The 22,767-nt window shown below is 43.5% G+C and overlaps 1 protein-coding gene across 2 annotated transcripts in view; it reads left to right on the top strand.

Annotated features, from left to right (window-relative positions):
- The window catches only part of MMP24 (matrix metallopeptidase 24), a 73,477-nt gene that overhangs the window by 23,086 nt on the left and 27,624 nt on the right, over nt 1-22,767 (top strand). For both annotated transcript variants that reach the window (XM_061631768.1, XM_061631769.1), the window contains exons 2-3: nt 2,748-2,896; nt 4,237-4,353. In XM_061631768.1, the coding sequence (XP_061487752.1) occupies nt 2,748-2,896; nt 4,237-4,353 (266 nt within the window). The remainder of the gene's footprint in view (nt 1-2,747; nt 2,897-4,236; nt 4,354-22,767) is intronic.

Below are 22,767 nucleotides of genomic sequence, written 5' to 3'. Positions count from 1 at the left end.
TCCTGCATAGAATGTTTTGTAGTTGTCTGATTGAAAATGTTCCATTCCCATCCATTTTAATTCATTCACGCCAAGTATTGTAATGTTGATACGTTCCATTTCTTGCCTGACAATTTCTAACTTTCCCTGGTTCATGCTTCTCACATTCCATGTTCGTATTGTGTGCGTCGTACAACTCTGGACTCTCCTTTCACATCTGTGCACATCAGCCTCTAGGCTTCCTTTCGGCTTTGACCCAGTGGCGCAATTAGTCACAGCACTACTCATACTTGTCCATTATTCTTCCCCAGTAGCTCGCTGAATGCCATCTGACCTGGGGGTCTCATCTTCCATCACTATCTCGTGTTGCATCTTGAATACTCTGTTCATATGGTTTTCGTGGTAAGAGGTATTCAGAGGTGGTTTACCATTGCCTTCCTCTGAGTGTCCTAGGATTGAGTTATTTAATGCTTTACATACAAAACAAATATATATATTTTTAAAGGGTGTGCAGTGTTGTCCGAGTGGCAGTCCATTGCACAAGTGGATGGATACAATTGGATATCACTCTATGTATTTATGAAATGAAAACACGAATTTAATTAGAGGAATATTGCAGCAAATGGCAGCTTTGCAGGGATATTTGATAGGAAAATAGCATGGGGGAAAGAATTAAATCCCACCCTTCTCCCCAATCCATGGTCCCAGTCAGGACTTCCCCCCCCCCCATGTGGCTGTTTTTTGTTAAAAAATAGAGGTCCCAAGCATGCTGTTTAAAATATGTGATTAAATTAATATCTTTGGCCCTCAGAATTAGAGATGTGAAGGCTCAGAAAATAATTGGGGGGGGGAATGTCCCCCCACCAATTTTTCAGAAAAGGAACAAACAAAAAAGGTTTTGGACAAAAATGGAATAACCCAGGTCCCCTCGCCCCCCCCCCCAAAAAAATGCTGTTTTTTTTCTAGGCCTTCACATCTTTACTCAGAATGTAGACTATTTTGAGCAAATTAATCTGTAATATTTGAACAATAGAGCTGTATTTGTTGATGTCACCACCTGTGACATCACTACTTAGTTGAAAATATGTTAAAATGATTTAACTTGTGATCTCTGCTCAATACTTGACAGGTCTACAAACATCTTACCATCAGAATTTGCAATCTCCATGTGCATTATGCTGATGAACCCTATTATGAGATGCATAGGTAGTGACACCGGTTATGGTTGTTTTCTGACTTACTTTCAAGAGAGAACTAACACTTTTTCAATTTTAAATCTAATATCAATTTTTAATCTAAGCTATTTACCTAGGAATACATTTCCAAATTCTTCTATAATCTTATATTCTAATAGTGAATTAATTATATCTGCCCTACATTAATTATGTGTCAATTATTTTATTAATATATTAATACCAGAGCTTGGAAAAGTTACTTTTTTGAACTATAACTCCCATCAGCCCCAGCCAGTGGCCATGCTGGATGGGGATAATGGGAGTTGTAGTTCAAAAAAGTACCTTTTCCAAGATCTGATTAATACATATTGATACATATTGATACATATATATACATATTAATTATGTGTCATTGAGGCAGACCTAACACAGGCCTTGTTGCATGTAGTTTGAACTGAGGTTTAATTTGGTGAACAGTCCTCTGCCCAAGGCAGCTGCCAGTCAGCACAGAAAATACTGGGCTTAGTGAATGAGTGGTCTGATCTGGATTAAGGCAATTTTTCTATGTTCCTTTGTGAATATGTTCTTAAAACCTTTCAAATGTGGTTACATTTAAATACATGCATTTCTGTTGTAAAACCCTAATTTGATTCTCATTGGAACTGTATGTAGTCTGCAGAACTTATAATATTACAGAAGCCATGTAGACTGCCCTTCTAAGTGGTTTTATACATTTTGGGTGTGACAGAAAATAAGAGTGTAAAATAGAGATGTGTGCTCAATTCCCCATCCCCAAACTATATGGTATGTACTTAAAAATAAGCGCATTAGCTGAAATTGAGTTATGTACACTAATTACCTGTGTGCAGACAAAATAGATAAATTTGCACACATACAGTAATTCAGCCACCCTGGGAAGTTAGCACACAAGCAGTGATTAAGACAATCAGGCTTTGCTCATTTTGTGCTTTTATCGTTCTCCTCAAAATACCATGCATTCAGGCATAGCAAGTAAAATGAATGAGGTAAAAAAATGCAGTACAATATTTTAGTTCAGAATTTACATTAAAATTAACAATGTATGTCATTGTTAGATACCACTGCAGATATCATCTTAGCAGGAGGTCCATTCCACACAACAGAGAAACTGGACCTTTAGTGTAGAGGCACCTACCCTTTGGAATTCTCTCCCCTTAAATATTTGACAGGCACCATATCTTTTCAGCACCTACTGAAGACCTTCCTCTTTCAACAAGCCTTTTAAGTAGAGACTCAGTCTGCGTCTGTGTTGGAATTGCTTTTTAATGTGTTTTTAAGGCTTTTTTCTATCATGAAAAGAAAAGCGGGGTATAAATGTAATAAATAAATAAATAAAGATGTTTTGTTTTAATATATTTTAAACTTTATTTTTAAGATGTTTTATAATGTTTTTAGTCTTTTTGCTTGCCACCCTGTGCTCCTACTGGAAGGAAGAGCAGGGTATACATTTATTAAATAAATAAAAGTTAAAAATAACAAACTAACTTCCTAATATATATATTGTCAAATCAGATTAGGTTGTAAACTTGGCTTTGTTTTACCATATTTTTTCAGAGCTGGTTAAAAACCTATGGTTATCTGCTTCCTTCTGACACCCGAATGTCTGCTCTGCACTCAGGAAAAGTCATGCAGTTTGCAGTCACCACTATGCAGCAGTTTTATGGCATCCCTGTAACAGGAGTGTTGGACCCAACCACTATTGAGTAAGCATTACTTTTGTAAATAGTTGAAAACATTGTATTTGCCAAAATAATCCTTAAATGCCACATGAAATCATATATTATATAACGCAGACCTGCATAAATTCACCTGGCATTTATATATTTCCGGGAACAGAACATGCTCGGATGCCTAGGTCATATAGCCAGCCTTAACTGAAAATGGACTAATAAACTGAAATAATCCATGTTAAATCCAAAATAAGAGTATTCATGCAGGGATTTGTGCTAGTTTAACTAAATTGGTTTAACAAGCACAATGTCTGTGCATCACATGCCCCTTCTAAAACAACATGGTATTCAATGTGTAATACTGCCATATTGATGGCATTCATGGTTTTTAAAAAATTCAATCTAAATTCTTATTTATGCACAGGTATTCTATACCTTAATTCTATAATAAGAATTCTTACTGTATATCTTATACATTCTATATACCCAGAGAAAATGTTCTTTCAGTATGTATCTTTGATATAATCTGAGCTTGATCTTTATTGATTTGCATAGGGCCAAAGACATTAATCATGAGTGCCGAATTTTTCTTACAGAAATAGCTAGCAAAGGCGGTGGGAATCCAGAATGGGACTCTCACATGGAGGGTAGAGGGGCTTTAACCCTTTGTGCTGCTGCAATCTCAGTCTGGACTGGGGAGCTCCATTCCTGCAATTTATATGGGTTGAAGATGAAATCCTGGCTATTTCTGCAAGAAAAACCATGCATTTTTAAGGCAAGTAGTTTGGCCCTCCCTCATGTAGCCACAGTCATATGAATATCGAGTTTCATCCCTTCCTGCTTCTTACAGCCCATAATATAGTTACCGTGATTTGTAAATGCGTTGATGCTCTTGGGCGCTATGACTTTGTCTAATCTATAATGAAACCAAGTTATTGTTAAAATACTGTTTCATGGTCCCCACTTCCCTGAGCGATCCCTTTGAAGGGAGAGAATACTGGAGATGTATGGTGCCTTATTTACAAACAGATTGAACAGAAGGGAGAGATAGCATGCATGCATGTAACACTAGTTCTTAAACATCTTCAATCTCTAAAATCAACAGCAAGAACTCAAGAATACTTCTTGTGAATGAACTACAAAAACTCTAAGCATTCTTTTTTCTGCCCCAGTTTGAACAGCCTCTTTATTCCATTCCAGGCAAAACACTCTTAGGCTGGCAAACAGGTATAATCTGCATTCCTATCTTATCTTGATTGTCCATTAATTAGCATTCATTATTTGTGGCTGAACCACTGAATAGGACAGCTAAACTCATAATCATATCATTTAGCATATTTTCCAGACTCACTAGGGAATGTTTTGCTTTCCAGGTGGATGAAGAAGCCTCGCTGTGGTGTTCCTGATCATCCCCATCTAAGCCATAAACGAAGGAGTAAGCGATATGCACTAACTGGACAAAAATGGAGGCAGAAGCATATCACATACAGGTATAATCCAGTATTTTAATGCATAAATACAGGTATAATCCAGTAAGTTTAATGCATAGATATTCAACTGAGGTTTATAGTGTAAATACATATTGGTTATGTAATGCATAATATCTGCCTGGGTATCAGCTCATCTTATGTAAAAATATCCCCAGGTCATTTTGGTTTATCCCACCCCTCCCCCCAAAATAGTCAGTTATTCAAAAAGTGCTTATCAGTGGCTCCTTCTGAAACTGGAGGGAGGTAACAAGCAGGGTACCGCAGGGCTCGGTCCTGGGTCCAGTGCTCGTCAACATTGTTATTAATCACTTGGATTAGTAGGTGCAGGGAATGCTTATCAGATTTGCAGATGATACAAACTTGGGAGGGAAAGCTAATACCTTGAAAGACAGAAACAAAATTCAAAGGGATCTTGATAGGCTTGAGCATTCGGCTGAATTCAATAAAATGAAATTTAACAGGGATAAGAGCAAGTTCTACACATAGGAAAAAGAAACGAAATGCACAGTTATAAGATGGATACTTGGCTCAGCAACACAACATGCAAAAAGGATCTTGGGATTGTTGTTGATCACAAGCTGAATATGAGCTGATAGTGCTGCAAAAAAGGCAAATGCTATATAAATATGAAGTATTGGTTCCCCTCTACTTGGCATTGATTAGGCCTCATCTTGAGTACTACATTTAGTTCTTGACACTACACTTTAAGAAGGATGCAGAGAAACTGGAACAGGTTCTGAGGAGGGCAACAAGGATGATCAGGGGACTGGAAACTAAGCCCTGCGACTGAAAGAACTGGGCATGTTTAGCCTGAGAATGGACCATTGGTCTCACCTGAAGGGTGATTTTCCTATGAGTACGGACATCACAGCGGGTATTAGCTCCACCTATCGTGCGAAGGCAAGAATGTCTTTGAAGTCAAGACTAGGGGCGTCAGGCCCCTCCCACTCTCCAGTTCATTCGCAGCGAGTCTAAGGAGAAATATCTAAAAATACAAGAACAAGGCCAACAGGCCTGGCAGCAGGAAAATAACACAATAGTACCATGCATAGTAACATGACTCCAACATAGCGGTATAACAGAACTAGAAGTCTTGACTTCACTCTTAAATTTAAATATAATAGCGTAACAGTAATATATAACACATTAGAAAATATATAGTCATCCTCCAACTGGGAGGGTCGTGATGTCCGTACTCATAGGAAAATCACCCTTCAGGTGAGACCAATGGTCCATTTTCCCTATGAGTCCGGCCATCACAGCGGGATGTACCAGAGCAGCCCATACAGGGTGGGACCACATGCTAATCCTGATTAAGAACCTGTTGCAACACTCGTCTGCCAAAAGAAGCGTCAGCAGAGGCATAGCGATCAATTTTATAATGCCTTATAAACGAGTGTGGGGTAGACCAGACTGCAGCCCTACAAATATCGGCAACAGGAGCATTAGTGGCAAAAGCAGCCGAAGTGGCAGCTGACCTGGTAGAATGAGCCATTATACTAGCTGGAACTGACAGCTTCAGAGACTCGTATGCTAAAGTAATACATGCCCTTAACCAACGGGATAAGGTAGAATTGGATACTTTATGTCCCATAGACCTTGGATGAAAGGATACAAACAGAGACTCCGTTCGTCGAATCTCTTGGGTCCTAGACAGGTAGGTCTTGAGAGCCCTCCGGACATCTAACGAATGCCAAGCCTTCTCGAGAGGATGGGTAGGATTTGGGCAAAAGGAAGGCAAAACAATGTCCTGGTTGCAATGAAAAACCGAATCAACCTTGGGACGGAAGGAAGGATCAGTCTTCAGCACAACAGAGTCCTTATGGAAGACGCAGAGGTGTCGAGCAGAAGACAATGCGCCGAACTCCGAAACGCGTCTGGCAGATGTGATTGCGATCAGGAACAAGACCTTGAAGGACAGCATACGTAGGGGCACAGTCCTGATGGGTTCAAACGGAGGGCGTTGCAAAGCCTGCAGAACTTTCGGCAAACTCCATGAGGGAAACCGATGGACAACAGCCGGAGAGCGTAGGGCAACTCCCCTCAAAAAACGTTTGATGAACGGATGTGAGGAAATAGGAGCTCCAGGAGAGGACACTGAGAGAATGGACGACAGAGTGGACGCATGTCGACATAGAGTGTTGGGTCTAAGTCCCATCATAAAGCCGCTATGGAGATATTGCAGCACCTGTTGATCCAAGTAGGGTCCTGGTGCCATACTGGATCCTGGGATAGAAGGTCTGGCCTGACTGGAAGTGTCCAAGTGTCCATCACTGACATTGCCAGAAGATCTGAGAACCACGGTCGGCGTGGCCAAAATGGTGCTATCAGAACCAGCTGTGCCCTCTCGGTTCGCGCCTTCCTCAAGGTTTTGGCTAACAATGGTATGGGAGGGAAGGCGTACAAGAGACCGTCTGGCCACGGTATTGTCAAAGCATCCATTGCTTCCGCTGTTGAATCCAGGTATCGGGCAAAGTACCTGGGAAGCTGGCAATTGCGACTGGAGGCAAACAGGTCGATTGAGAATTCACCGAACCGACTCTGAAGACGATGGAAAATGGCTGGGTGAAGTTTCCATTCCCCCGGAAAAACCTGTTGTCTGCTGAGCCAGTCTGCTGTCACATTCCAAATCCCTCTGAGATGTTCTGCTTTCAGGGATTGTAGATGATGTTCTGCCCAGACAAAGATGAGGGAGGCTAGGTCCTGCAGAGAACGAGACCTGGTGCCCCCCTGTCTGTTCAAATGTGATTTTACACACGTGTTGTCCGTTCGAATGAGGACATGGTCCAAAGGGAACAGAGACTGAAAATGAAGTAGAGCTAAATGTACAGCCTTTAGCTCCAGCCAGTTGATGCTTTGAGTCTGCTCTGTGGTGGACCAAACCCCCTGAACGTACTGGGAGTTGCAGTGGGCTCCCCAGCCGATGAGGCTGGCATCTGTGGTTACAACAGTTCTGTGTGGTTCTCTGAACGGCATGCCCTTGGAGAGGTGTTGGGACCTCGTCCACCAGCGGAATGATAGGCGCAGCGCGGGGGTCAAGCTAACTTTGCGATGGTTGGAGCTGGCAATGTCCTGTTGAAAGGGCAGTAGAGTCCATTGAAGATGCCGAGTGTGGGCTCGAGCCCATGGCACAATATGGATTGTAGAAATGAACATTCCGAGCGCCCTGGCTAGAAGCATGACGTCTGCTGATGTTTGTTGCATCAGGGACCTTGCGATGCTTGTGATGGCAGTGATGCAATCTGGAGCCAGGAATACCATTGCCTGCAGGGTGTCCAATATTGCTCCTAGATGTAGTAGGCGTTGGGTTGGTTGGAGATGGCTTTTGTCGAAGTTGACAAGCCAGCCATAGGTCTCTGCCCTGGAAGCGTTGGTTCCAGGAGCCCCTGAATGAATTGGGGTCATAGGATCTGAAGTTGCGGCCTCGTCCTCCTGGCTGCGTTCCTCGAAAGGGCTGGTTAGTACAGAAGGAAGGAGATCGCCTGAAAGGCCTGTGGTCGATGTTCTGGACAGTGGCCAGAACCGGTTTGTGGGCGTCTTTGGGATCAACCAGCACTGCCTTTAGAGCTTCCTCGCCGAAGAGTAATGATCCGGAGTAAGGAGCCCTGGACAGATTCATTCTGGCCGCTGAATCAGCTTGCCAGTGGCGAAGCCAGAGGGTCCGTCGAGCGACTGAGCCGTCATGGCTCGTGCCCCCAATTGAGTGGCATCCAAGGTGGCATCGGCCACAAAAGCTGCTGTCTTACGCAACTTTACCAGTGACCTTCTGAGTGCGACAGGATCAGGGTTAGTGTCCTCTAGAAGATCATCCAGCCACATCATAGCTGCTCTGGAGAAAATGGAGGCCGAAGCGGAGGCACGCATGGAGAGGGCAGTGGCCTCGTGATTTTTGCGGAGGGTGAAGTCTATTCGTCGCTCAGTAGTGTCCTTTAGTTGGGATTCCCCTTCCCTGGACAAGAGAGAACGTGAAACGAGGCGAGCGATTGGTTCATCTATGCCAGGGACGTCTAACTTGGTGGCAAAGTCCGGAGCTAGGGCGTAAAACCTGTCAGCCAGGTTCTTGAAGCGGCGAGAATGGAATGGGTGAGCCAATTCTTCAGAGGCCAATTTGGCAATCGGGTCCGGCACCCGGATGTAATGTTCAGTAGGTGCAGGGGATTTGAGAACCTTGGCCCCTTTGATGGCTGGGGTGGAGGAAGTTGAAGGCGCAGTCTGGAGACCAAGGGTATTAACTACCCTGTGTGCCAGGGGCTGATAGTCTGAAGCATTAAACAAGCGATACGATGTATCCTCCTCATGATCTGAATAGTCGCTCCAGTCATCTCCTTCGACGTGGTCAGTGAAGGTTGACTCCTCCGCATACGAGGCTTCGTCAATACATCTGCCTCTGGCTACATCAAAGGGGTTAGGTGAACAGAAAGGATGAGCTTCATGACACGCACGTTGGTCCATGTTGAGTTGGGGTATGGCAGGAACTTGTGGTGGTGACTGCATTTGGGTGAAAAATGCCAGCATGGCTTGAAGTTGGAAGAGGAAATCAGGGGACGGCAGCAGCCCAGTTGTGGTAGATGTTTGTGCCTGAGTGGCTATTGGAGCAGATGTTTGGGACGGTAAAACGGAGGGAGGCTGGTTAGGCGAAGGCTGAGTGTGGAAGCCAGCAAAATCTTCCTCGTCAGAGGAAGCAGCAGGAGAATGAAGTATATCGCTTATGTGTGCCTGAGTTGCTGTGGTAGTGGTGGGGGTTGGCACAGAGGCATAGCGTGGCTGCTTTGGTTTGCTATGGCTTGAAAGATGTTTTGTGTTAGCCATTGCTTTAACATGCTTAGGCTTAGTCGCCTTAGAGTGTTGCGGCTGGGCTGTTTGTGACATGCCTGGCTGATCTGGCATCATATTGGCTGATTGCAACATGCCTGGCTGTTCTGCCATCTTATATTAACTTGGGTGCAGTACACGGCCACAGAGGGGGCAGGATGTAAAGACCCGAACTGGCACAGTGTACGACCACAGAGGGGGTAGGATACACTGGCAGATGGCTAAGTGCATGGCCACAGAGGGGGCAGGATGCACTGTGGTATCAGCATTAGAATAATATAGGCTGTATAATATAGGCTGTATTTTAGGCTTGGTACACGGCCACAGAGGGGGCAGGATGTACAACATATAGTTCAGATTAGTGCTGTAGGCTGGATTTCAGGCGTGGTACACGGCCACAGAGGGGGCAGGATGTACTGAATATAATTCAGATTTAGTACAAGTCAGCCACTGATATTAAAGCTCCAGCCTTGATGATACTGAATATAATTCAAATTTAGTACAAGTCAGCCACTGATATTAAAGCTCCAGCCTTGATAATACTGAATATAATTCAGATTTAGTACAAGTCAGCCACTGATATTAAAGCTCGAGCCTTGATAATACTGAATATAATTCAGATTTAGTACAAGTCAGCCACTGATATTAGAGCTCCAGCCTTGATAATACTGAATATAATTCAGATTTAGTACAAGTCAGCCACTGATATTAAAGCTCCAGCCTTGATGATTTTGAATATAATTCAAATTTAGTACAAGTCAGCCACTGATATTAAAGCTCCAGCCTTGATAATACTGAATATAATTCAGATTTAGTACAAGTCAGCTCCAGCCTTGATAATACTGAATATAATTCAGATTTAGTACAAGTCAGCCACTGATATTAAAGCGCCAGCCTTGATAATACTGAATATAATTCAGATTTAGTACAAGTCAGCCACTGATATTAAAGCGCCAGCCTTGATAATACTGAATATAATTCAGATTTAGTACAAGTCAGCCACTGATATTAAAGCTCCAGCCTTGATAATACTGAATATAATTCAACTTTAGTACAAGTCAGCCACTGATATTAAAGCGCCAGCCTTGATAATACTGAATATAATTCAGATTTAGTACAAGTCAGCCACTGTATTAAAACTCCAGCCTTGATGATACAGTCACAGTAAATTTGTGTGTGAGGAAGCCCTGTGTAAGTCTGTCTACAACACACAGACAACACACATAGAGATAGCTTGCAGGGAAGGTATCCGTTGGTTATAAAGGGGTAACAAAAAAGGCGGGAAATTTGAATCCAACAAAAATGGCGCCTGGAAAAAAAAAAAAAGAAGGGCGGGAAAAATGATCTAAAAATGGCGGAGATAGACGGAGCAATGGCGGCCGTCTGGTAACGAACTGGGGGAAGGGTAGCCCAGCACAGTCTCGCAGGGGGAGCCACGGGGCCGATAGCCGCGCTTGCGGCTCTAAAAAACCCCAAGAAGGAGACTTCCGAGAGAAGCCTGTGACGGATGAGGCAGCAGGAAGGCAAGCTGCTGCCGCCGCCGGCTGCAAAGCTCTCCGCGGCGAAAATTGAAGTCACGGAGATAGAGGGAGAAAAGGAGCCGTATCAACAGGCTCCGGAGAGGCAGAACCCCGGCAGGCTGAATTAAGGCGGCAGGCTGAAATTAGGTGTCTGGGGAAAAGGGCAGGGAGCCGCAGCCGCAAGCTCCCGCCTGGAAGAGAACCGCAGCCGCGGTCCCTTCAAAAGCTCCACAGAGCGCGGCTTGAGCAGGAAAAGTGCTACAGGAGAGACAAAGCCGCGAGCTCCCGATGGATGGCAAAGCCAGGGAGGGAAAGGCTCAAAAACGGTCAAAAAAGGTAGAGAACCGCAGCCGTGGTCTCTGTGGGGACCCTCAGACAAGCAAGGGAAATAAAAGTAAATGGAAGGCTAAACACAAAAACATGGAGAACCGCAGCCGCGGTCTCTGAGGGAACCCTCCAAAGAAGTAGAAATAAACTTAAATGAAGTTAAACAGAAAAACAGGGAAAGGATGGACTGGGGAGACACACAAGTAACACTAGGTTCGCACCCAGTCAGAACAAATAAACAGACAAATACGAAAAAACTTAGCTAAATGCTACGCTATAGTATCTCAATCTTGTTCGTACGAAGGCAAGAATGAACTGGAGAGTGGGAGGGGCCTGATGCCCCTAGTCTTGACTTCAAAGACATTCTTGCCTTCGCACGATAGGTGGAGCTAATACCCGCTGTGATGGCCGGACTCATAGGGAAAAGAGAAGACTGCGGGAAGATATGATAGCACTGTTCAAGTACTTGAAAGGTTGGCACACAGAGGAGGTCCAGGATCTGTTCTCGATCATCCCAGTGTGCAGGACATGGAATAATGGGCTCAAGTTACAGGAAGCCAGATTTCAGCTGAACATCAGGAAAAACTTCCTAACTGTTAGAGCGGTACAACAATGGAACCAATTACCTAGGAAGGTAGTGGGATCTTCAACACTGGAAGCATAAAAGAGGCAGCTGGACATCCACCTGTTGGGTACGCTTTAACTTGGATTCTTGCATTGAGCAGGGGTTGGACTCAATGGCCTTATAGGCCCCTTTCAACTCTATGATTCTGTGAACCCAAATTGTGTTTGCATTTTTACAGATTTGTAAGGCAGTACAATATTTCAGAGAGGAGGTCAGGTCTCCTGCTCCTCTGGTGCATTCACTATAGCTGCTCAATTTCCCTGCTTTTTAAAGTTTGATAGAAATATCTGTTGGCTGTAGGTACATTCTTGAACCACAAGGGTTTTTTTTGCCTATTAGGGAATATAGACATTATCAGTATCAGTTTCAATAATATTGTCTGCATTCCTTTCCCATATGAGAAGTCTGCTTTTATGCTGCTAGTGGCTCTTGTGGTAGAAATTAAAATTTGGTTTCTCTTTAACATTTTGAAGTTTGCATAAAAGTTGAAAGAGAAGGTAAAATGTACCTGTTTTGGAAATGGTGACAGGGTTCTCTATAGTAATTCATATATTTCAGTAGTTGTGTGCATTTTAAAGTTGAGAAGGCAAAAGTGGATGACAGCCCCACCCCTCCATGCCTGACCTTCATGCAAAGGTCTGAAAGCACACTGGATGTGCTGACAAACTTCTTCACAGTCAGGAGCCCTGACAAGGCAACTGCCTTTACAACCTAGGGGTGTTTGGAGTAGGGCTGGAATGCACATCCTTGACTCCCTACTAGGGATGTTGGAAAATTCCAATGGAAAAGGAAGTGGAAATTGCTACAGTTCACATGTTCATCTGTGGTCAGGAATAGAAATCAGTCAAGTGAATACAATTGGTATTCATAAGTCAGCAAACAATATGTAATTAATCACATTTTTGGCATTGTTTTCCTGTTCCTTTACATTGAAATGAATGTGTTATATCAATCACATAAATAGTTACAAAACTTTTGTAACTTACATTAAACAATGGACATCTAGAAGAATATTCCTTTATACTGTATGTGATTTTTATATTGTATATTGATTTGAGTTTTTTTGTTTTGATATTGTACTTGATTTTTATTTTTTACTAAGGGGGCTCTGCCCCCCTGCTCACTCTGCTCACTATCCAGGGACTCCCAAACACACACAGACAACCAGGGAGTCCCACACACACACACCTAGGGATTCCCAAACAAGTCATTCCCCTCCAAACGGGTCGCTAAGCTTCTTCCTCTCCTCTCCTTTAGACCTTCCCCTGCAAGGAGGAGGGAGGTGGCTGGCTGAGGTGAGCAACACAGGAACAGCGGGGATTGGCCGGGGCAGCACCCCAGCAACCGTCCTGCTCTCCCATAACTTCCCTCCTCCTTAGGTTCCACTGGAGGCTATCAGTGAGGTGGGGAACAGCAACAGCAGAGCAGGACAGTTGATAAGGAGCTACCCCAGGCTGTTCTGATTGTTCCTCTCTCCAGGCTGCCTTGCTCTCCCATCCTGCTTACTTGCTCACCTCATGCTTGCCTCGCTTGCCTGCTGCTCTGCTGTCCTTGTTTGCCTCATGCCTGCCACGTACCCACCCCATGGAATGCTGCCGGCACACTGTGTGATGACATAATGGCTTACAAAAATATTATACGTGCTCACTTTCTCACCAACCCCTCACCAACCCCAACTCCCCACATTGTAACCTCTTAGACCTTCCCCTTTCACCTCCTGCAACTGCTAAGCCCCCTTCCCCCTCCCAGTTTGACCTGGGTAAGCCCCTTCCCCTGTCCCCCTTTGGACCACACGGCCTGGAGAGTGAGCAGGTGAACAACTGGGGGGAAGGGACTGAATGGGCAGCAGCAGTGGCCTAGGCAAGCCACAGAGCAGCTCCTGGAAAGTTTCATCCCTACTGCCAGGTTGGCCAGGCCATTGCCAGCCACAGCAGAGTGCCCATGCAGTCTTGTGGATGTCAGCTCGGTCTCCTCTCCCCAACTCAGTCACACTGTGATTCACAGCACTTGTTCACTCACTTGCCAACCCCTCTGCCCCTTGCCACTGCCACCCCACCAGGCATCCACAGTCCACACCCAAACCTACTTGCCTTGGCTGTTGCACCACCACCCTCCTGCCCAGACTGCAGCCGCCACTATGTAGCCCATTTGTTCGCTCACCACGTCCAACCGACTCCCTGTCCCCTTGCCACCCCCACAGACATCCCCAGTCCCCACCCCAACCTGTTTGTTTCAGCTGTTGTGCCGCCACCAGCTTTAGCCGCTGCTACATAGCCACTCACTCACCACCCCTGCCAACCCCCACCCCCTCGCCGCCAGCATGTCCCCTAGGCATCCATAGTCCCCACCCCAACCCGCTTGCCCCAGGTGTCGCTCAGCCACTGCCCTGAACACCTTACACCTAGTCAGCCATCTTTGTGTCTTGCTGCCCTTCCTCCACCCTAAGGTCACACAATATGATATCATCACAGCATGATGGCGTAACATCTTACATTTTCATCATATAGTAAGATAAACATGGTTTTGATATTTTTTAGTGTGGTCCTGGGCCTCTGCTTCGTACTGTGTTCTGAATTTTGTTCTATTGTGTTTCTATTTTCTGTATATCGCTATGAAATTCTTTGAGTATAAAGTGATTAAGAAATTTTCTAAATAAACATTGTACTTGACAGAAACCAAACTGGTGAAATGGAAACAGCACTGATTGTGACAAATAGAAATTGCTATCTTCTTAAATCCGAGCTTCCTACACACTTTTCATCCTCAAATAGTCAGGATAAATGCCTGGAGAGGACTCAAGAGAGTAGGCTGTTTTAGTATTCAGTTTCCCAGTATTATGGCATAACTTGAATCTGATACAAAGTTCTTCCCTTTATGTTATTGAAAAATATTTTGACTATTTTTAGAAATACCATGGGATTGCCCAAGAAGATAGTCCTGCAAATAGGGATGTAATTTTCTAATAATCTCAATTTATCCATGTGTATTTTTTCTAATTCCCTTCTCGGTTTTTTTACCACTTCTGCTGAAATATGAACAATTCTTGCATTATTTTATGCATAACTCTTATATGTGTTGTGTGTAAAATATACTTTTTTGCTTATAATATTTATTATTTATTAAAGTATTTATAAGCAACATATTTATAAGCCACTGACAGCTCACAACATACAAGACACAATAAAATCTTGCATATAATCTTGTTGTTATGTGCCTTCAAGTTGATTACGACTGATGGCGACCCTATGAATCAGTGACCTCCAAGAGCGTCTGTCATGAACCACCCTGTTCAGATCTTGTAAGTTCAGATCTGTGGTTTCCTTTATGGAATTAATCCATCTCTTGTTTGGCCTTCCTCTTTTTCTACTTCCTTCTGTTTTTCCCAGCATTATTGTCTTTTTTAGTGAATCATGTCTTCTCATGATGTGTCCAAAGTATGATAACCTCAGTTTTATCATTTTAGCTCCTAGTGACAGTTCTGGTTTACTTTGTTCTAACACCCAATTATTTGTCTTTTTTGCAGTCCATGGTATGCACAAAGCTCTCCTCCAACGCCACATTTCAAATTAGTTGATTTTTCTCTTATCCGCTTTTTTCACTGTCCAACTTTCACATCCATACATAGAGATCAGGAATACCATGGTCTGAATGATCCTGACTTTAGTGTTCAGTGATACATCTTTGCATTTGAGGACCTTTTCTAGTTCTCTCATAGCTGCCCTCCCCAGTCCTAGCCTTCTTGTGATTTCTTGACTATTGTCTCCATTTTGGTTAATGACTGTGCCAAGGTATTGATAATCCTTGACAAGTTCAATGTCCTCATTGTCAGCTTTAAAGTTACATAAATCTTCTGTTGTCATTACTTTCGTCTTCTTGACGTTGAGCTGTAGTCCGGTTTTTGTGCTTTCCTCTTTAACTTTCATCAGCATTTGTTTCAAATCATTATTGGTTTCTGCTAGTATCGTCTGCATATCTTAAATTATTGATGTTACTCCCTCCAATTTTCACACCTTGTTCATCTTGGTCTAATCCTGCTTTCCGTATGATATGTTCTGCGTATAGATTAAACAAATAGGGTAATAAAATACACCCCTGTCTCACATCCTTTCTGATTGGCAACGTCGGTTTCTCCATATTCTGTCCTTACAGCAGCCTCTTGTCCAGAGTATAAGTTGTGCATCAGGACAACCAGATGTTGTGGCACCCCCATTTCTTTTAAAGCATTCCATCGTTTTTCATGATCTACACGGTCAAAGGCTTTGTGTAATCTATAAAACACAGGGTGATTTTCTTCTGAAATTCCTTGCTCCATTCCATATCCAACATATGTTTGCGATAGGATCTCTGGTGCCTCTTCCCTTTCTAAATCCAGCTTGGAAGTCTGGCAGTTCTCGCTCCATATATGGCAAGAGCCTTTCTTGTAGAATCTTGAGCATTTCTTTACTTGCATGGGATATTAAGGAAATAGTTCGATAATTACTGCATTCCCTAGGATCCCCTTTCTTTGGAATTGGGATATATATTGAACACTTCCAGTCTGTGGGCGATTGTTTAGTTTTCCATATTTTTTGACAATTTTTTGTCAAAATTTGGACAGATTAAGTCTCAGTAGCTTGTAGCAACTCTATTGGTATGCTATCTGTTCCTGGTGATTTATTTCTTCCAAGAATTTTAAGAGCGGCTTTCGCCTCACAGTGTAAAATTTCTGGTTCTTCATCATATGGTTCCTCCGTGAATGAATCTGTCATCCTGTCATCTCTTTTATAGAGTTCTTCAGTGTATTGCTTCCATCTTCCTTTTATTTCATCTCTGTCAGTCAGTGCGTTTCCCTGTTGATTGTTCAGTATCCCTACTCGAGGTTTAAATTTCTTTTATTTCTCTAATCTTTTGGAATAGGGCTCTTGTTCTTCACTTTTTGTTGTCCTCTTCTATTTCTATACAAGAACTATTGTAATAGTTTTCTTTGTCGCTATGTACTAGTTGCTGTATTGTTCCATTTAGGGTTCTGACCGTGTTTCTATCTCCTTTTGCTTTTGCTTCCTTCTCTCTTTAACCATTTAAGAGTTTTGTCAGTCATCCATTGAGGTCTTTCTCTCTTTTTAACAAGAGGTATTGTCTTTTTGCATTCTTCCCTGATAATGTCTCTGACTTCATTCCATAGTTCTTCTGGCTCTCTGTCAACTAAGTTTAAAGTCTCAAATCTGTTCCTTATTTTATCTTTATATTCTTCTGGGATGTTATTTAAATTCTATTTTGGCATTATGATTGCTTTGTTGTTCTTTAGCTTTACTCTGATTTTCGATATTATCAGTTCATGATCTGTACTGCAGTCAGCTCCTGGTCTTGTTTTCGCCGAAAGTATGGAACTTCTCCGTCTTCTGCTACCAGTTATATAATCAATTTGATTCTTATATTGACCATTTGGTGATGTCCACATGTACAGTCATCTTTTCAGTTGCTGCAAAAAATGTGTTCGCAAGAAACAAATTATTGGCTTCACAGAATTCAATAAGTCTTTCTCGTGCTTCATTTCTGTCTCCTAAGCCCCATTTCCCCACAATTCCTAATTCTTCTCTGTTCCCTACTTTTGCATTCCAGTCCCCCATGATTATCAGCACATATTCTTTTGATGTGTAATCAATTTCCTCTTGTACTTCTGTGTAAAATCTCTCCAATTCTTCTTCTGCGTTTGCCGTTGGAGCGTAGACTTGGATGTTGCTTATGTTAATAGGTTTCCTGTTTAATTTCATTGATATCACTCGCTCAGACCTTGCGTTATAGCTCCCATTCCCATCCATTTTAATTCAGTCATGCCAAGTATTTCAATGTTGATGTGTTCCATTTCTTACTTAACAATTTCTAACTTTCCCTGGTTCATGCTTCTCACATTCAATGTTCGTACTGTGTGCGTTGCAATGGTGTCACTAGGGTGGTGCGGGGTGTGTGGACCGCACCAGGTGACACCCAGAGCCGCCCTGCCCCAAGGCACCGGGAAGCGGGGCAGTTGCAGGTACCCAGGGAAGCAGCAGCAGCAACGACGAAGGGCGTGCCAGAGAGGGGGAGAGAGATAAGCAACCCCCCCACCCCCAGCCAATAAGCCACGAGGGCCCGCCCCCAGAGGAGAGACAGTCTGCGGGGCCAATCGGCTGTGCCCTCCCGTTTTACCTTCAGCCTCCCTTCCCTCCCCCTGCGAGGCCGGCGTCCATGCCCCCTCCCAATTGCCTGGTGAAGCCTGATGCCTGGCTGGGGCCTGCTCACCACTTGCCACCTGCCGAGATGCCGCATGGCTTCAAGGCTGGAGACCTCATCTTCGCCAAGATGAAGGGATACCCACACTGGCCCACCCAGGTAGGTCTGTGTGAGAGAGATTAAAAGAGCGGGGGGCAGGGAGGGAGGGAGAAAGAGTGCTCCTTGTCGCCTGGCAACCACACCCCTCCCTCCCTCCCTCCCGCACTGGGTGACACCAACCCTAGTGACGCCACTGGTGTGTTGTACAACTCCGGACTCTCCTTTCGCATCTGTGCGCATCAGCCTCTGGGCTTCCTTTCGGCTTTGACCCAGCTGCGTCATTAGTCACAGAGCTACTCGTACTTGTCCTTTGTTCTTCCCCAGTAGCTCGGTTAGTGCCTTTTGACCTGGGGGTCTCATCTTCCAGCACCTTCTCATGTTGCATTTTGGATACTCTGTTCATAGGGTTTTTGTGGTAAGAGGTATTCAGAGGTGGTTTACCATTGCCTTCCTCTGAGTTTGGATGCATCTTAGTCTGATGTTTCAGCTTTGACCATTCTGCGTTGGGTGCCTCTGCAAGGAGTCTAGCCTCTTGGTCTAGACTCTTGACGGCATTGCTCTTAGCTTCTTCAACACTCTCAAACCCCCTCACCATCTTAAGGTGTGCATCCTAAAGGGGGTGCATATAAGTCAGGCTTTTTTTTTAACAATCAGTGCATGAGCAACTAGGACCTAAGCAGGTGTTCAATGCAAAAGGCAGTCTGATGTGGGCAAAGCTTGATAAGGTTGAAACTGCCAAATTTCAAGTGTCAAATTAGTTTTACACTGATTCCTCCTCTACTATCGTCAGCAGAGGAATGAATTTGTAAAAAGTTGGGGAAAACAAAACAAGAGACCCACTCCCCCATCAGATCAGCTTCTTATTCAAAGGACAACATGACCTCTTTCTTTCTTTCTTTCTTTCTTTCTTTCTTTCTTTCTATCTTTCTTTCTTTCTTTCTTTCTTTCTAGCCCTTTAACCTTTTTTTTGTTATCTTTGTCTGCCACATTTAAGCTTTCTAAATATAGGTCAAAGGGCTACTTTGTTACTTATTTTCTCTTAATTTATTCCAACCTTGCAAGATAGAAGTGATTACTGAGTCCCCTTCAGAGAGAATGCTACGTTTCTCAGGCTATGGTCTGAAGGCACATGAGGCCAGCTCAGTGTCAGGCCTGATCAGTGCCTGGATGGGAGACTGCCTGGGAACTATATGTAAGCCGCCTTGGGTTCCTAGCATGAAAAGAAAGGTGAGGTAGAAATGTAATAAATAAATAAATAATTTCTGTCTACCTAAGTGGTGAATTTTAATAGATAGCTGTGTATATTTGGCTTACTTTACTAAACTTATTAAAAGAAAGAGGAGCCCAAACTTCAGTGTTAGAATTGGACTTAAATGAGGTTCTCCTGTCCAATGTATTATTTGCTTAGTGAGGGGCCTCCATGAATGCATTATTTTGTGCATATTGCCCCTTCCATTGAACCAAATGGGAAATGTCTCCGAAGTCTGAGAGCTCCATGTGCACATTTACAGTTTGCCAGTTCCCTCCTAGTGTGGAAGCTATTAAGTGTGCAGTAACATGGCTTCATTTCAACTACCCTTCTTTCAAGTTTGCTGTTGGGCAATTGGAGTCCTGTGTGTTACACTGGAATGGGAGAAACGTGGATGAACTGAATGCTGAGCAAGGGCCAGAGATGCATATTGGCTCTGGTGGTGTTCTTAACGCTACATATACATCTTTGAGATTCTTAAAGATATGCTGTGTATACTTGACTATGTGAGAGCCAGTGTGGTGTAGTGGTTAAGGTGTTGGACTAGGGTTCGAATCCCCACATAGCCATGAAGCTCACTGGGTGACCTTGGGCCAGTCACTGCCTCTCAGCCTCATGAAAACCCTATTCATAGGGTCACCATAAGTTGGAATCGACTTGAGGGCAGTACATTTACATTTTACTTGACTATCTGAAATATAGTCACATTTATTTATTTTTATTTAAGTCATTTCTATACCGCTTTATATTATTTGGGAAACAAATCTCAAAGTGGTTTACAACCTAAATTAAAACACAGAACAAAACATCACAAAACATTAAAAGAAAACATTACAAATTCAGGCCAAATATAAAAGATACATTCAAAACAGCATAATTAACAGAAAAATAAAAGTATTATCTTAAACATAAACATTAATGTGTTAAGAATCAAATACAAAATACAAACTCCCAAAACAGGATCATTAGTTAATTAATTAAAACAACTGTACTAGGAGCTGCATACACATCCCAATAATCCCTCCCAAATATGTCCTTAACAGTCCTCCATGTCTAAATCCCACTCTGATTCATTCCCACAAACCATACAGATAACTTATCTGCAGCCAAACCACCATAAGGAACAAATGCTTAGCCTACAACAATACATAGCAGCCAACGCAACCACTCCCTCCCTGTCTCTTACGAAGGTAGGGTCATACTCAATACCAGTTCAGTTTCTCATACTGAGTGGTATTGGGCATCTTTGGAGCATACAAAAACATGACAACCCGGACTCTCACTCTGGGCAGCACATGCACAATTCAACTATAACCCAATAATACAACATCATTCACTCTCTCTCTACTTTAGATATAGTCACAAGATGGTCACATTTGCACATTTCCAATATGGAACTGCAAATCAATCTAAGGTGCTAAAATAACAATATCCTTCTATTTTATTGTAAAAGAAATAGATTGTTCGTCCCTCTTGGATTGTTGTAGGGTGATGGCCAGATGCAAAAGAGGACAGGTCTCCTACATCTTTACACCTGCTGAAATTTAGGCTTCTCAGCAGATGTTAAAGGTGCAGGAGCCCTGCCTTCTTTTGCATTTGGCCATCTCATAAATCATCCTAATATGATAACCAGGTAGTACAATTCAGAGCAGGACAAGCACTAGACAACAGTTTCATTACTGTTGTAAGGTATTGCCGCTTCTGATAATGTACACCCATGTCAGTTTGACATTTACAGTATTTGTGCGTACGTTTTGTTGTTTATGGGATGGCATTAAATGGTGTCAGTCCACTTATGCAGTTGGCTTCCACTAACAAGCAGGACTTCCCCTTCCTCTCTTGCCCTCTACAGTCCCCTCAAGCTACGATGGAGGTTGAGGAAACCTCCAGAACAGATGGGGGCAGGCAGGAGGCTGGACAGCAAGGGGAAATTCCATGCATGAGCTGCAGACGGGGCCTGTCCATCTAAGCAAACTAGGCAGTGGCCTAGGGTGTCGTTAAGGGGGATGCCAAATTTGAGGGGGGAAATACAAATTTTAAAAATACAAATAAAATAACGAAGATGTCATTATTTCAATTCTGTGCAGCACTTATGAGATCATTCTGTCAGCACAAACATTTCTACTTGCCTGACAGAGCGATCTCTGCTCTCTTCCTCCCATGTGCTGTGGAACTATTGGTGGGAGGAGAGGGGAAGCCATGTTGCACTGGCAGGAATCCTTGCAATGGCTTCTGCTAGTGGGACACTTAGTTGACTATGTCATTATGTCAAGTTGTGTGCATGTACAGAGGAAATATGAATTACAATTTTAATAAATAAGGTGGTTCATAAAAGAAAAGTACAGTAGGGCCCCACTAATACGGCGGGTTAGGGACCAGGCCCCCGCCGTAAAGCGGAAATCGCTGTAAAGTGGGGCCCCATAGACTATAATGGGCGTCAAAATGGCGCGCAATGGAAGAAAACCGCCGTAAAAGCAGAACAAGCGCTGTAATGCGGGGCCTTTCCCTAACTGAAAACCACCGCATGAACGAAGCGCTGTAAAGCGGAACGCCGTAAAGCGGGGCCCTACTGTAACAGTGTTAACCAGGGTCTTTTTAAGGGGTGGGCACAGAATGCAATTGCTCAGGCCTCACATATGAGGGGGGCCTCGCACATGGAGGGGGCCACATTAACATTGGCATTGCTGCAATATTGCCAACTCATTTCTTTCAGAATCCCACTAACATGGGCACCAAAAACCTAATGGAAAAAATTACAAAATAAACTCTACTGGTGGTAGTGGCCTTTTATCATGACAACATGAGCAATGGTTGCAGCCACAGGCAGAACTAATAGTAGCAACCCAGCGCAACCATAGTTAGACATTTTTTTAATTATTATATTTATATTTCACATTTTTTTCTTCCAAGGATCCCAAGGTAGCTTACATGATCTTCTTCCTCCTCTCCATTTTATCCTCAAAACAACCTGTGAGGTAGGTTAGGCTGAGAACAAATGACTGGCCCAAAGTCACCCAGTGAGCTTCATGGCTGAGCAGGGAATAGAACCTGGATTTCTCCAGTACAACCCTCTAACCACTACACCACACTGACTCCACATACACCACAGTCCCAGGGTCCTCAGTGCAGAGCCTAAAGGCACAGAATGCTCACAGAAACCTATCAGAGTGCTCTGCAGGGTCTCTCTGCTCCCTTCGTTGCTACAATTGACACAGTTTTCTTAGGCCGTCTACCATTATAATTGGTCACAGAATCAGAAATGGACTTTATCAGCAGAGAGAAGAGAGACCTGTTAAAATTGTTCCCTTTCTTCTCCAACAACACTAAAAAAATGGAACACTCAGGACCTATGATGAATGGAGAGGAGGTGCATGTGGGCATGGGTGGTGCATTTTATTTAGAGGTGATTTGAGGAAATGACTTGCCTTCCTTGAAATGGATGCTATGTTGAAGCAGAAGACTGGATTCAAAGTAGTGGCTTTGTTTTGGGGCTCATATGCCCCACCCAAGCCTTTTGCTAAGTTTGAGCGAGTTACTTGTCTTGAGGCCTTCTGTGAAATGTTTGCAATAGTTGTTCACACCCCCATGGCAGC

This window comes from Rhineura floridana, chromosome 6 (genome assembly GCF_030035675.1).
Source record: "Rhineura floridana isolate rRhiFlo1 chromosome 6, rRhiFlo1.hap2, whole genome shotgun sequence".
Taxonomy (NCBI): Eukaryota; Metazoa; Chordata; class Lepidosauria; order Squamata; family Rhineuridae; genus Rhineura; species Rhineura floridana.
Note: the sequence above shows the minus strand (reverse complement) of the source record. Positions and strands in the feature narration are given on the sequence as shown.